Below are 16,082 nucleotides of genomic sequence, written 5' to 3'. Positions count from 1 at the left end.
ACAGATGCTGCCTAATCTGCTGATTATTTCCAGCATTTTCTGTTTTTATTTTAGATTCCCAGCATCTGCATTTTTTTCCTTTAATCTAGATCCATGTGAGGTAATGCATTTGAGGAGCTGCAACAGGACAAGAAACCCACAATAACCAGGACGATATTGACTGGTGCAGAGGAAGAAAGGGAGTATATACCCACAGATCTTTGAAGGTAGCAGATCATGTCAATAAAATAGTTAATTAGGCATGCTATTTGCTTACCTGCATTAGCTGAACCACAGAATATAAGTGTAACGATGTTGTGCCAGAAATACGTACAACAAAAGTTTGACAACAGCTTAAATTTTACATATGTTGTCAGTCACCACATGACAGGAAAGATGTGATTGTAGTGGAGGGGGTGTAATAAAGTACTGTGAGCACTGGAAAATTACACCTCTAATAAAGATTGAATGTACAGCTTGTTTTCCTTGTGAATTGAGAATCTTACCCGAGGTAGATTAAGTTAGGTGAGGGTCTTAGAACAGCTGCCTGAAAAGGAGCTGGAGGCGAACATTATCACATTTATGTATTACCTCAACGGTCGTCGTTAATCCCGTCACCCCTAATGAGGCTTAGGTTGCTGACAACAGCTCATCAGAATCCTTTGGCCTGGATCAGTCTTTCAAGTTGTCCCCAGGTGTAACCGATCTTCAAGGATCCTTCCTCTCCCAGGGATGATGTCTTTGGAGCTCCTGTTGCTGTTTCTGTAGCTCTGGGTTGTTTTTGGATGGGGTTGCTAGCCCCATGCCCAACCCTTCTCATTTCACAGCCAGGCTGTGCTTGGTGGAATTATATTACTAAGAAGCATATTTGAAAATTTAAGATCAGAAAGGCTACAGCTCTAGTTCTAGAAAATGGATTAAGCCAGACAGTTCTTTCCCAATTCATGCAGATACAGACATTCGCATGATCTCCTTTTGTGTTGTCTGTTTTACCCACTCTTATTCCAAAGCAAATGTCCTTGCACATTAAACTTCCATTCGCTTAATCTCTTCCTACCTCTTCTATTATTTAGTCTTTTACCAACACTGCTTACAATGGAGTCAATCCTTACATCACAGGCATGCTGAGATGTATGGGTTTATATCCATTTGTAAATAAATGTGTATACATTAACAAAGGTTGATTCACAAACTGGTTTCTAGTACCAGTCGCTGTTCTGAGGAAATTGAGCTACTTGCAATTAAATGCTGTTCATATTACCTGCACTGGGAGTTTACTGCTGTCTGCATCACCTTGGAGTGAATGCCAAGGTCGCACTGGGAGAGCTTCACAATATCATCAGCTCTCCACCAAACAAGCATCCAGATGGTCTCTTCATAATTTTAGGAGTCTTCGGTCATGTTAATCTGCAGAACATTTTACCCCAATTCCACCAACACGTCACCATGGCCACTAGGAGAACAAATAGGTTGGGCCATGTCATTACAAACAGACGCAGAACTTACAAAGCCATCTCACACCCTCATCTTGGCCTCTCTGGCTACATCTTAATCCTAGGCCATACCATCGCTGTATGGCCTAATGAGGCAATCTCTATGCTCCAGGATAGTTTGAATGGACTAATTGGCAGATGTTCAAGGAGGCTGCCACAAACAGAGAGGACACAGACCTCAAGGAATATGCCCCATCTGTCATCAGCTACATCAGTAAGTGTGTAGATGCCATGGGTATCTCAAGGGTGGTCATCTCGCGGTCCAACCAGAACCCCTGCCTGAATGCAGAGATGCTCTCCTACTAAAAGCCCAGGATGCTGCCTTCAAATCCAATGATGAAATAGCTCTCAGATCAGCCAGGAGAAACTTCATCTTAGGCATCAAGAGGGATCATTACCAGTATGTTCTGGAATTTTTGTGCACTTTTATAACAGCAGCATATGTTAAGAAGGACCCTGCAGAGAGTCAACTCCCGTATGGTGACCGGGCCAGACAACATCTCGGACTGAGTACTCAGGAAGTGGGCACACCAACTCACTGATGTCTTCAAGAACATCTTCAACACATCACTCGGCCAGGTTACTGTCCTCACATGCTTCAAATCAAGCACCATCATTCCTGTACCAAAGAACACAATACCTTCAGAACTAAATTTCTCCCACCCAGTGGCACTGACGCCAGTCAACCTGAAGTGCTTTGAACAGCTGAAAATGGCACGTATCAAAAACTATATTCCTGCCACAGTGGACATTCATCAATATGCTTACTGGCAGAACTACTCTACGACAGATGACATAAGATCTGTCATGCACTTGGCCCTGACACACCTAGAAAACAAGGACACTAATCTTAGATTGCTGTTTCTGGATTTCAGTTTGGCATTCAACACTATTATCCCATAGACCTTATTCCTGCTCCGTAGTCTAAGTACACCACTGTGCAACAGTGTTTTAGACTTCCTAACCAACAGACCTCAGATAATCAGGATGCACGTCTGTGCTTCCTTCCCCATCATCCTTAACACGGGTGACCCCAGGACTGTGTGCCGGGCCCATTGCTGTACACTCTGCTTGCACATGACTGCATGGCCCAACACCCGAGCAATTACATTGTCAAGTTCGCCAATGACATGACAGTGGTGGGGCTCATCTCCAACAACAATGAGATGGCCTACAGAGAAGAGGTGGAAGAGCTTGAGGCCTGGTGCCCGGCAAATAACCTCTTCTTTAATTTAAACAAGACAAAGGGGATGATTTTTGACTTCAGGAGAACTCGCACCACTCAGCAACCCGCCCCCTCCCCTTTTCATCAGCTGCACAGCAGTGAAAATTGCAAGCAGTTTCCTGGGTGTGTACATGACACACAACCTCTCATAGTCCCAGACCACGTCTACACTGTCAAGAAAACTCATCAACACCTCTACTTTTTGTGGAGGCTGAAGAAAGCGGGACTTTGTACATCCATGTTCACATCATGCTACAGATGCGCAGTAGAGAGCATCCTGACAAGCTACATCACTGAGTGGTCTGGAAACTGCACTGTGACGGACAGGAGGGCTCTGCAACAGGTAGTCAAAACTTCCCAAACCATCACAGGCACCAGCCTACCTACCATCAAGGACATTTATGTAGAAAGGTACTGGAAAAAGGCCGGAAACATCATGAGGGATCCCACCACCCTGCTCACGGACTGTTGGTCTCCTTCCAGCAGGGTGGAGGCTACATAGCCAGAACCACCAGACTCAGAAACAGTTACTTACTACAAGCAGTAAAACTGATTAACGCATCTACCCACAAACTCCACCACTACTTTATTATTTCCTGTCAATCACCTTGTGTAGAGCCTCATGTCACTATATGAATGTACAATCAATCTACTTATATAAACTATCATGTATTTATATACCTTTTTAAAAATTATTGTGACTTTTATCTTTCATGTTTTTATTGTGCTGCATCAGCTCCAGAGTAACAATTGTTTTGTTTTCCTTTACACTTTTGTACAGAAATGACATTAAACAATCTTGAATCTTTCTGTTCATCACTTGTTACTAATAAATATGGTAAACAGTTATGCTTCAATATTGATTTTTGTTGGACACCTAAATCACATCTTGCCAATTTGAGTACCTCTACTTCCTGTTTTTGTCACAGCCATTTTCCTAAGCTAGTCATAATTTGCCTTTAGTTCCACAAGTTTCAAATTTGACTGAGTCTCATTTAGGGAATATGAGCTTTCAGGTTATTGTACTGGCAATCTTGATATTAGCATTTATTTCCATGCAATTGGATTTTATAATATTTTCTGTAAATGAAATAAAACCTAAAATAAATATATAATGAGTCTGTGGGTAATCTGATTAGGGGGGTTAAGTTATGTAGTTTATTCTTAAATTATAAATAAAAAACAGATATTGAACATAAAAATGTATACAAAAATATTTTAATTTGGCTCTTTTTAAGTAAGTGTGCACCTATGCAGTGTTTGTGTGTGTGTATATATATATATATATATAAAATATATTTGACAATTGAATGTATATAGAAATTAGACAACACTTCTCCAAACCAAGATGTTCAATGTTGAAGTGCTTCATAATGCACTATATTTCTTGCTTTTGAATCACATGAAAATGTATCGATTATTTATATTTCTAAATCTGGAGCAACCAACATATAGCTGACATGAGAAAAGCACGAGAGATTCCGCAGATGCTGGAAATCCAAAGCAACAAGCACAAAATGCTGGAGGAACTCAGCAGGTCAGGTAGCGTCTATGGAAATGAATAAACAGTCGACATTTCAGGCCAAGACCCTTCAACAGGACCTTCATCAAGCATTTCATCTGTCCTGCTGAAGCATTTTGGCCTGAAACGTCGACTGTTTATTCACGTCCCTGGAAGCTGCCTCGCCTGCTGACTTTCTCAAGTGTTTTGTCTGTCTTGCATGGGAAAAGCGCTGAGTTTTGTGATTAAGGTTGATTGTTCTTCAGCTCAAATCAAAACTATGTTCAACAGGGAATTGAAGTCACCTAAATTGAAAAGGTAAATTAAGTGCAGTAATTGATATTTGAAGGATGAAGACATTTGCTCTGACAGCATCACCAGTCATTATTGTAGCCTCAATTACATTGCAATTTTTGAACTGATAATCATGTGCCACTGCTTAATATTGGTGGATCCAGATTTCAGAGTAGCATGACTGAAGCAAATTCTGATAGTATAAGATTATGTGATTGCACACCAGATGGTGATAGTTTAAAATTTTTACAGGAAGGTATGCCGACTAATCAATGTTTGGTACACTGTCAAAGGAAACTCTCTTGCAGAGGATCACCTGTCAAGTAGTCTTTAATTCCTTTTCAAATGTAATCAATTAACATTTTCCCAAATACAGTAGATTCCGATTAATTGGGACATATTAGGACCAGTACATTTTGACCCAATTAAGTGGCTGCCCCAATTAGCCAAAGTTTCATGGAAACAGTTAAAAAGGTATAAAAAAGACAAGCTACCGTTCAACTGAGTAACAAATAATGTATTCAGTGGAAATACAGAACAGATTAGAACGCTGTCCAATACTACTACAAAACTTTAAAGCTGTGTATTAGTTCCTAAGAATTTATCCTGTATGCTGCCATGTTCTTTTGATCGACTGTAAATGAATAAAATCAGTGCAGACATATAGTGTAAATAATGGACTACCTTCATACAATGCTGTTGATTGTATCCTCTAAAACTTCATTTTCATTGTAACATTTAAGATGATTGCCAGTACCTTCAAATTTTACTACTTGCTGAAAAAGTGGAATTGTTTCATGTTCACTCCTGGCCATTTCTGGCATCTTTAAGCCTGAATGTTCGAAACTGCAGTGAGTAAAACAGTTCTGGATTGTCGTTTTGCTTATTTCTCGCCATCTGGGTTTGAGGATATTGCACAGGGCAATACCATAGTTTCAACTGCACGGCACAGTAACACAGCAATTAATACAGCGGCCTCAAAGTTCCAGTTTGATCCTGAACTTGGGTGGTGTCAGTGTGGAGTCAGCATTTTTCCTTGCATGACTATGAATTTTTGTCTTGTGTTCCACTTTCAGTCCACATCTCACAGATATGCCAGTAGTTTAATTAGCTGCCGTAAGTTATCCTTTAATTGACTATTATGAAGTATTCCTTAGAGATGAGTGGCAAGAGAATCACAGTATCTGGCTATGTGGGATGCAATAGGTAGTGGGTGACACAGAGAAAAAGAAAAGGAGAATGATGGGATTGTTCTGCTGGAACCAGCATGGATCCAGTTGGGCCTATTGTGCCGTACTAACTATTCCCTGTAAAGCCACTTTACCAGAGATCTATTGGAATTAAATTGTGAAATCTCAATGTGTTCCTGTAACTTCCATCAATAACCATTTTAATTGATAATTCTACAATGCAATAGTACATTTTTTAAATGTTTAATTCAATTTTCCAAACATCTTATATATGCCCAGATCTTTTTGAAATAGATACACCAAATGACTCAATCACAAACTTTTAAACCATCTCACAGTAGTAACTTATAAATTTAATGCATAAAATCAATTATACCTTGCAGGAAGACTAGTAGCATTTCATAATTTTTGCTGCTAGATCATATAGGTCATATCTTTGAGCAAGTCCTTCTTCATAGGATCCACTCGCTAGCTCCTTTCTCATCTATATTCTGACCCTTTACAATATCATTTACCTCTATCTCTTCCTCCCCCAGCCCCCCCCCCACCCCCATTTTCAATTCTGGGTAAAACTTAGCTTTGTTTTCAGTTGAATATTATGATGATCAAATCCATGAGCTTAGTAATTCTATGCTGTGTCAGCTTCATCATGTGTTATTGATGTTATTACAAGCTGTTCGCATTTGTGACCATGGGATGTGGACTTTAAAGAGATACAGATAGAATATGATTTTCTTCTAGCAATTCCTACTGGCTTTAGAACGAGTGTTGTAAGTATAAAAGAAGGGAGAGAGGGTGCTTCCAAGGAGAGGCTGATGGAAAACAATAAACACTGGAGACATCTTCGTGGGTAAGGTGTTCATAGAGACCATCCAAGTCTATACAACCAGCCTCGCTTGACTTGACACCAAGGAGCAATACCACATGAATGTGGTGTATGAATGTTTGTCCTTTCAGGGAGCTTACAATGCTGGTGAATCCTAATTCCCACTCTGTCTGCTCACATGGGCTATTGAGAAAAGTACATTAAGTATTCCCTTCCTGAATATATAGCCTGAAAAATTTGTGAGGTGTGACATCGATCAACAAGAGAAACCTGGAGTAATCTGCAAACTAGGAAGCTGAGAATGGCTATGACCTTTATCTCCATAAGCTAAGTAACCCAAGCACAATGTGTGAACCTATATATGAGGTTGCAGGAAGCTACAAATCTTTGTGTAGAATTCTTTTGATGACCCCTAGCCTGCATAGATGCATCTCTTTATTTATGAGGATGAGTCTCTAAATTTTGTGACTGCCTCTGGTATTTCAGATGCAAGTATATTCTGTGATCTTTGTATGAATATGTACACCAAATCGCATCTTGGGTCTCTTTGTTTAGCAAGTTTTTGGGGCACCAGCCCAATATTGTAGTTTACTATGCAGTATGGTTATACATTAGAGATATTTATTTCTGTGCCTAATTTCTCGACGTTAAGAAAGAGGTTGTGCAGCAGCTTTTGAAAAGGATTAAGATAGTTAAGCTCCTGTAGTCAATGGGATAATCACCAGGTTACTACTGGAAGCGAGGGAAGAGATTGCACTGCCTTTGACGATGATCTTTGCATCCTCAATAGCCACAGAAGTAGTGCAGGGTAGGTGGAAGGTGGTAAATGTCACTCCTTTGTTTAAAAGAAGTAATAGGTATAACCCTGGGAATTATAGACCATTGAGTCTTACGTCAGTGGTGGGCAAACTGTTGGAGAAGATTCTTAGAGGCAGGACTTACGAGCATTTGAAGAAGCATAAGGATAGTCATCATGGCTTTGTGAGGATATGCGTCATGCCTCACGAACCTGATTGAATTCTTCAAGGAAATGACAAAGAGTTCAGTCAGACTCGTGAGTAAAACAAATTGATGAAGATAGAGCATGGTGTTGTATGGAGTTTAGGAAAGCATTTCACAAGGTTTCCCATGGTTGCCTCATTCAGAAAGTCAGGAGGCATGAGATCCATCGAAACTTGGCTGCATGGATTCAGAGTTGGCTTGCCTACAGAAGGCAGAGGGTGATAATAGATGGAACATTTTTTGCCTGGAAGTAAGTGACCAATGGTGTTCAGCAGAGACTTGTTCTTGGACCCTTGCTCTTTGTGATTTTTATAAATGAATTGGATGAGGAAGTGAAAGTGTGTTAGTAAGTTGTGAGATGACATTGTTGTGGATTGTGTAGAAGGTTGTTGTAGGTTACATTGGGACATTGATATGATGCAAAGTGGCAGATGGAGCTCATTCCAGAAAAGTCTGCAATGATTTAATTTGGAGGGTCAAACTTGAAGGCAAAATACAGGGTTATGGCAGGTTTCTTAATGGTGTGGGATTCACATCTATAGATCCCTCAAAGTTGCGGTACAAGTTGAAAAGGTGATTAAGAAGGCATATGGTGTGTTGTGTTGGCCTTCATTTGTGAAGTTACTGAGTTCAAGAGCTGTGAAGTAATGTTGCAGCTCTATAAAACTCTGGTTAGACCACATTTGGTCACCTCATTACAGGAAGTATATGGAAGCTTTAGAGTGGCTGCAGAGGAAATTTACCAGGATGCTGCCTGATTTAGGGAGTATACCTTATGAGGATAAGTTGAGTGAACTAGGGCTTTTCACTTTATCAAAAAGAAGGATGAGAGGTGATTTGACAAAGGTGTACAAGATGATAGGAGGCATAGATAGAATGAACAGTCAGAGACCTTTTCCCCGGATGGAAATGACTAACATGAGGGGGCATAACTTTAATGTGTTTGGAAGAAAGTATAGGGGGGCATAACAGAGGTAGGGATGCTCTGCCAAGGGTGACGGTAGAGGCAGATACATTAGGGGCATTTAAGAGACTCTTAGATAGCCAAATGCATGAAAGAATAATGGGAGGGAAGGGTTAGATTGATTGTAGAACAGGAAAAAAAGTCGGTGCAACATTGAGCTCCAAAGGGCCTGTACTGTGCTGTACTGTTCTATGTTCTGTGTTCTAATGACTGAATATAATTTGGAACTTAATTCAGATTATAGTCTTTATATCTATGTATAACAACTTATACTGAAGTAACTGACTAATCAATGGTACTAATTGCTTACATTAACAGATCATTGTATTTAAACATTCAAAAGTTAATTTATTATCAAAGCATATATCCATATACAACTTGAAATTTGTATTCTCCAGATAGCCACGAAAACATAAAGAATATGGAAGTCATTCTGAGAGGAACATCAAACCACCCCCCATACAAAACCGAATGGCATCCCAATCATCAACCCCCCCCCAAAAAAAACCCTCCCCCACACAAATAACTTAACAGAACACAACAGAACATCAGCCCCCAAACACCCTCCCTTTATTTTGTGTATTGATCTTAAATAGATGTACTCAGAAGTGTGAAAATAAACATTGTGATCTGAAACATTGTCCCTATGCACTTAATGGATCTAATGCATTTTTTTGTTGAATCATTGAAAAGATTTTTGTCTCAGAAAGTACTGTATGTGTGTGAAAATGTCTTCTGGTCCCAAAGTAATGTTTTTGACTTCTGCGTTAAAAGTTTCAATGTCATGTAGCAAGTTTATTTTGGCTCCAATTTTATATAATATGTGTGTTGGCAAATTGTTTAGTTCAAGTCAAAAAGATGTTTGAAATACAAATCAAAGAAATATTTCCTCATGTTTTAATTAATAGAATTAGCATCTTTGTTGGTAATTTGATTTTCACTTCATTATTTAGTTCTCAACCGATAATGCTCCTATTTTAAAATATTTTGAATGTCATAATGTACAGGTTTACATTAGACTGAATATTCAGAGATTGAATATTTAAGCTCCCTCATCTTTGAAGTTTCAAGCATGAACTATAATTAATGAGAAACCTAGTGCAATACTAGCTATTTAAATATTAAAATTTTCTAAGGATCACTTTTGATTAATCATCTTTATGAAATTCCAGGTGTCTAATATTTGCAGTACTGAGGTTAAGCTAAAATTGTTGTTCACAAAGAAGAGTAGCTAGTTACTGCATGTCTTCACTTTTGCCAGTAATTAAATTTTAAGCAAAACTTAATGGGTATATTCCTGTGGCAACTAACAAAGAGTTTTTGCTACAATGTGTTTAACTGTAGTTTAAAATGTGTTCTTGTTAGAATTCCCCTGCACCCAGAACAGTTGTGCAGCTGGAAAGCTTTGAAATCCATTGTGTTCACCAGTGGAATTAGTCTACATCCTCAATGCCATTTTAGTGTCATATTTATTTTGTTATGCCCAACTTGACTCAGCCTCCAACATAATTTGCTGATTTCTTTTTGTGCACAGATTGCTCGACGATACATCAAGGATTGGCTTGAAAGAAAGAAGCCACCGTTTGGTGCTATTAGCAGCTGTGTGCTCCTTATGATCATATATTCAACATTTTGTGATACTTTCTCCAATCCGAAAATTGACCTAGATACCTTTAGCCTTATATTAATTGTTTTTATAAGTAAGTAACAAACAATATTCAATAAGGATTCATAATATTCATTTTTAATTGCAAGTAGATCATTGTTAGCTATAGAAGATTAGATCACACAATAAGTTCTAAGAAACTAATTGCCTAAGTATATGGTGGGTCCATATGATGGCTTTAGTATTCTGATGTCACTTTCATTGAGCACAACTATGAACCATGATGTTAAAAAAGAATCAGAAGTAATTTTGATAGGTTAATTTTATTTTACTTATAAATGGTATATAATGGGTGATAGTACTCCTTTTCCAATGTACAGAAAGTCCCTCACTCTCATTGCAGCTCTGGAAAGCCATATACATTATAACCAGAGAAACCAAAACATATTTTCTTCACTATATTTTTAGGTTTTCTTGTTATGTATCAGCATAGATGATGAAATTCATCATTGCTTTCTGAGGAAAATAAAGTTTTAAGACAAATCCTTAAAAACGGCATAAAGTTCATGGATCTCCTGGCAGCTGTGAAACTTGATTTCTTGTAAGCTTCTGAAACATATATGCAGAAATTCAAAATTCTCCAAAGCAAACCATCTTCTTCATCATCATCGTCTCCCAGATCAACTTGTTATACATGTTAATTGTAAGTTGCACACTGCTTTGTTCAGATGCCCAATACCAAACTCCTGAAATAGACATTCTATTTTGAGCTCACTGTAAGAGACAGAGGAACAGATCTAAAGATGTTCTCAAAGCCGCCTTGAAAAAGAAGAGCATTCCAACCAACTCATAGAAACCCGATCTCTGAACCATTCAAAATGAAGGAGAACCCTAGAGAGTTTTTAGAAGCCCAGAGTAAATTTAGAGGAGCGTATCAACTCCCAAGCACCCCATCCACTCATCCTATCAAACATCTTGTGTCGCAGTTGTGACAGAGTCTGGAGATACCACATTAGTTACCTCAGCCATCTTAGAACCCACAGAACTAGAGAGAAAGAAGGTCATCCTCAATCCCAAGGGACTGTCTAGGAAGAATAGATTTCACAGCTAGTTATAACCCCTATTACCAAGTTTTATATATTCATGATAACCTTGTAAACAGCCTGAAATCAGTTCACTATAATTCTGAACTCAGTCTGAACTAAATATTTTGAAGGTCATTTGTGTTTGAAGATTACAGTAGCCTATGTCAAAAACACTAGTATTCAAATAAGTTTCCAGCAATTTTTACTTAAAATTTTATTCTGTAACATTGTGTTTTTGGTTTTGAATTGAGTGTAGTCTTTGGACATAATTGTTATAAGATTTCAGCTTCTGATATAAATTACTTTTAATACTAGAAGTTAGACAGTTTAGGGCAAATAAATGAAACTGATGTTTCATATAGCAGTGTTCTAATTAACTGGTGGATATGCTTTCTTTATGTAAGCTCTTTGATATTACTAGTTTAATTTTTTTTTTCATTATATTGTAAAGTCAGCTTTGGCTCAAACGAGCTTTAGGCAGTAACAGAACGAGGCGAGGTAGGTTTACCTGTGTTAATTGGGGAAAGGAAGTATGTGGGTGAGACCGGTGTTATGTGCTCGGTGTCAGAGTCTTCCAGCCTCCCAGACGGCCATATCTGCACCCGCTGTGTCGAGCTGCAGCTCCTAAGGGACCGCGTTAGGGAACTGGAGTTGCAGCTGGATGATCTTTTTCTGGTCAGGGAGAGTGAGGAGGTGATAGAAAGGAGTTATAGGCAGGTGGTCACACGAGAGACAGGCAAGTGGGTAACAGTCAGGAGAGGGAAGGCGAAGAGTCAGATACTAGAGAGTACCCCTGTGGCTGTCCCCCTGAACAATAAGTACTCCTGTTTGAGTACTGTTGGGGGAGACAGCCTACCTGGGGGAAGCAACAGTAGCCGTGCCTCTGGCACAGAGTCCAGCCCTGTGGCTCAGAAGGGTAGGGAAAAGAAGAGGAAGGCAGTAGTGATAGGGGACTCTATAGTTAGGAGATCAGACAGATGATTCTGTGGACGCAGGAAAGAAACTCAGATGGTAGTTTGCCTCTCAGATGTCAGAGTCCGGAATGTTTCAGATGGTGTCAATGATATCCTACAGCCAGAGGTCGTGGTACTTATTGGTACCAATGACATAGGTAGAAAAAGGGAAGAGGTCCTGAAAACAGACTACAGGGAGTTAGGAAGGAAGCTGAGAAGCAGGACCGCAAAGGTAGTAATCTGGGGATTACTGCCTGTGCCACGTGACAGTGAGTATAGGGATAGAATGAGGTGGAGGATAAATGTGTGACTGAGGGATTGGGGCAGGGATTCAGATTTCTAGATCATTGGGACCTCTTTTGGGGCAGGTGTGACCTATACAAAAAGGACGGGTTGCACTTGAATCCCAGGGGGACCAATATCCTGGCGGGGAGGTTTGCTAAAGCTACTGGGGAGAGATTAAACTAGAATTGTTGGGAGGTGGGAACCAAACTGAAAAGACTGGGGAAGAGGCAATTGGTTCACAAATAGAGAAAGCTTGAAGACAGTGTGTGAGGGAGGACAGGCAGGTGATAGAGAAGGGACACGCTCAGACCGACGGTTTGAGATGTGTCTATTTTAACGCAAGGAGTATTGTGAACAAAGCAGATGAGCTTAGAGCGTGGATCAGTACTTAGAGCTATGATGTGGTGGCCATTACAGAGACTTGGATGGCTCAGGGACAGGAATGGTTACTTCAAGTGCCAGGTTTTAGATGTTTCAGAAAGGACAGGGAGGGAGACAAAAGAGGTGGGGGCGTGGCACTGTTGATCAGAGATAGTGTCACGGCTGCAGAAAAGGTGGACGTCATGGAGGGATTGTCTACGGAGTCTCTGTGAGTGGAGGTTAGGAACAGGAAGGGGTCAATAACTCTACTGGGTGTTTTTTATAGGCCGCCCAATAGTAACAGGGCTATCGAGGAGCAGATAGGGAAACAGATCCTGGAAAGGTGTAATAATGACAGAGTTGTTGTGGTGGGAGATTTTAATTTCCTAAATATCGATTGGCATCTCCCTAGAGCAAGGGGTTTAGATGGGGTAGAGTTTGTTAGGTGTGTTCAGGAAGGTTTCTTGACACAATATGTAGATAAGCCTACAAGAGGAGAGGCTGTACTTGATTTGGTATTGGGAAATGAACCTGGTCAGGTGTCAGATCTCTCAGTGGGAGAACATTTTGGAGATAGTGATCATAATTTTATCTCCTTTTCAATAGCATTGGGGAGAGATAGGAATAGACAAGTTAGAAAAGCATTTAATTGGAGTAAGGGGAATTATGAGGCTATCAGGCAGGAACTTGGAAGCTTAAATTGGGAACAGATGTTTTCAGAAAGGTACGGAAGAAATATGGCAAACATTCAGGGGATATTTGTGTGGAGTTCTGCATTGGTACGTTCCAATGAGGCAGAGAAGTTATGGTAGGGTACAGGAACCGTGGTGTACAAAGGCTGTAGTAAATCTAGTCAAGAAGAAAAGAAAAGCTTATGAAAGGTTCAGAGAGCTAGGTAATGTCAGAGATCTAGAAGATTATAAGGCTAGCAGGAAGGAGCTTAAGAAGGAAATTAGGAGAGCCAGAAGGGGCCATGAGAAGGCCTTGGCGAGCAGGATTAAGGAAAACCCCAAGGCAGTCTACAAGTATGTGAAGAGCAAGAGGATAAGACGTGAAAGAATAGGACTTATCAAGTCTGACAGTGGGAAAGTGTGTATCGAACCGGAGGAAACAGCAGAGGTACTTAATGAATACTTTACTTCAGTATTCACTATGGAAAAGAATCTTGGTGATTGTAGTGATGACTTGCAGCAGACTGAAAAGCTTGAGCAAGTAGATATTAAGAAAGAGGATGTGCTGGAGCTTTTGGAAAGCATCAAGTTGGATAAGTCGCCAGAACCGGATGACATGTACCCCAGGCTACTGTGGGAGGCAAAGGAGGAGATTGCTGAGCCTCTGGCGATGATCTTTGCATCATCAATGGGGACAGGAGAGGTTCCGGAGGATTGGAGGGTTGCGAATGTTGTTCCTTTATTCAAGAAAGGGAGTAGAGATAGCCCAGGAAATTATAGACCAGTGAGTCTTACTTCAGTGGTTGGTAAATTGAGAGAGAAGATCCTGAGAGGCAGGATTTATGAACATTTGGAGAGGCATAATACGATTAGGAATACTCAGCATGGCCTTGTCAAGGGCAGGTCATGCCTTACGAGCCTGATTGAATTTTCTGAGGATGTGACTAAACACATTGATGAAGGAAGAGCAGTAGATGTAGTGTATATGGATGTCAGCAAGGCATTTGATAAGGTACCACATGCAAGGCTTATTGAGAAAGTAAGGAGGCATGGGATCCAAGGGGACATTGCTTTGTGGATCCAGAACTGGCTTGCCCACAGAAGGCAAAAGGTAGTTGTAGACGGGTCATATTCTGCATGGAGGTCGGTGACCAGTGGTGTGCCTCAGGGATCTGTTCTGGGACCCTTACTCTTTGTGATTTTTATAAATGACTCAGATGAGGAAGTGGAGGGATGGGTTAGTAAGTTTTGCTGATGACACAAAGGTTGGGGGTGTTGTGGATAGCGTGGAGGGCTGTCAAAGGTTACAGTGGGACATTGATAGGATGCAAAACTGGGCTGAGAAGTGGCAGATGGAGATAACCTGAATAAATGTGAGGTGGTTCATTTTGGTCTGTCAAATATGATGGCAGAATATAGTACTAATGGTAAGACTCTTGGCAGTGTGGAGGATCAGAGGGATCTTGGAGTCCAAGTCCATAGGACACTCAAAGCTGCTGCGCAGGTTGACTCTGTGGTTAAGAAGGCATACAGTGTATTGGCCTTCATCAATCGTGGAATTGAATTTAGGAGCCGAGAGGTAATGTTGTAGCTACATAGGACCCTGGTCGGACCCCACTGGAGTACTGTGCTCAGTTCTGGTCGCCTCGCTACAGGAAGGATGTGGAAACCATAGAAAGGGTGGAGAGGAGATTTGCAAGAATGTTGCCTGGATTGGAAAACAGGTTGAGTGAACTCGGCCTATTCTCCTTGGAGTGACGGAGGATGAGAGGTGACCTGATAGAGGTGTATAAGATGATGAGAGGCATTGATCATGTGGATAATCAGAGGCTTCTTCCCAGGGCTGAAATGGCTGCCACAAGAGGGCACAGGTTTATGGTGCTTGGGAGTAGGTACAGAGGAGATGTCAGGTGTAAGTTTTTTACGCAGAGAGTGGTGAGTGCGTGGAATGGGCTGCCAGCAACGGTGGTGGAGGCGGATACGGTAGGGTCTTTTAAGAGACTTTTGGATAGGTACATGGAGCTTAGAAAAATAGAGGGCTATGGGTAAGCCTGGTAATTTCTAAGGTAGGGACATGTTCAGCACAACTTTGTGGGTCGAAGAGCCTGTATTGTGCTGTAGGTTTTCTATGTTTCTATGTTTGAAATTGTAGAGTGGGCCATTATCATGTTGTCTAATATTCATATAAGGAACTCACAATTGTTTTAATAAAATTGCAAATAATAATGATAACTTAATTGTTAATATTGTGCATGAAAATATATACTTTGTTAAAAGTCTGACAAAAAGGTTAAAATGCTGAAAATATTAAACAGTATAATATGAATTTATGTTAATAGTTGTTCAGTTTCTCATTCTAATTGCATAGCAGATCACATGCACATTGAAAATAATTGCAGTTTTGAACAATATTAAATATTATTTCCTTTTTTCTTTTAGTATTTTCCCTTCAGCTGAGTTTCATGTTTTTAACATTTTTCATCACTACAAGGTGGGTTATTTTTCTTTGAGTACATTTCTATTTGCAAATAGAATACGGTTAATATAAAATGTATAATTTGAAAATATCATCACTTTGTCCTGTTGGGTGAAAGTATCAATGGACTAGCTGACAGAAAGATGACAGGTAGAATTCAGTCTGAAATTTT

The 16,082-nt window shown here is 40.1% G+C and overlaps 1 protein-coding gene across 2 annotated transcripts in view; it reads left to right on the top strand.

Moving 5' to 3' along the window:
- slc10a7 (solute carrier family 10 member 7) overlaps positions 1–16,082 on the top strand; it is a 205,996-nt gene that overhangs the window by 162,075 nt on the left and 27,839 nt on the right. Inside the window, exons 8-9 of one of the 2 annotated variants that reach the window (XM_072256030.1) lie at positions 10,009–10,174; positions 15,874–15,925. In XM_072256030.1, the coding sequence (XP_072112131.1) occupies positions 10,009–10,174; positions 15,874–15,925 (218 nt within the window). Of the gene's footprint in view, positions 1–89; positions 207–10,008; positions 10,175–15,873; positions 15,926–16,082 lie in introns of those variants that run through there. The other variant, XM_072256033.1, reaches the window with a different exon arrangement.

Source organism: Mobula birostris, chromosome 4 (genome assembly GCF_030028105.1).
Source record: "Mobula birostris isolate sMobBir1 chromosome 4, sMobBir1.hap1, whole genome shotgun sequence".
Taxonomy (NCBI): Eukaryota; Metazoa; Chordata; class Chondrichthyes; order Myliobatiformes; family Myliobatidae; genus Mobula; species Mobula birostris.
This window is presented reverse-complemented; position numbering and strand designations above follow the sequence as displayed.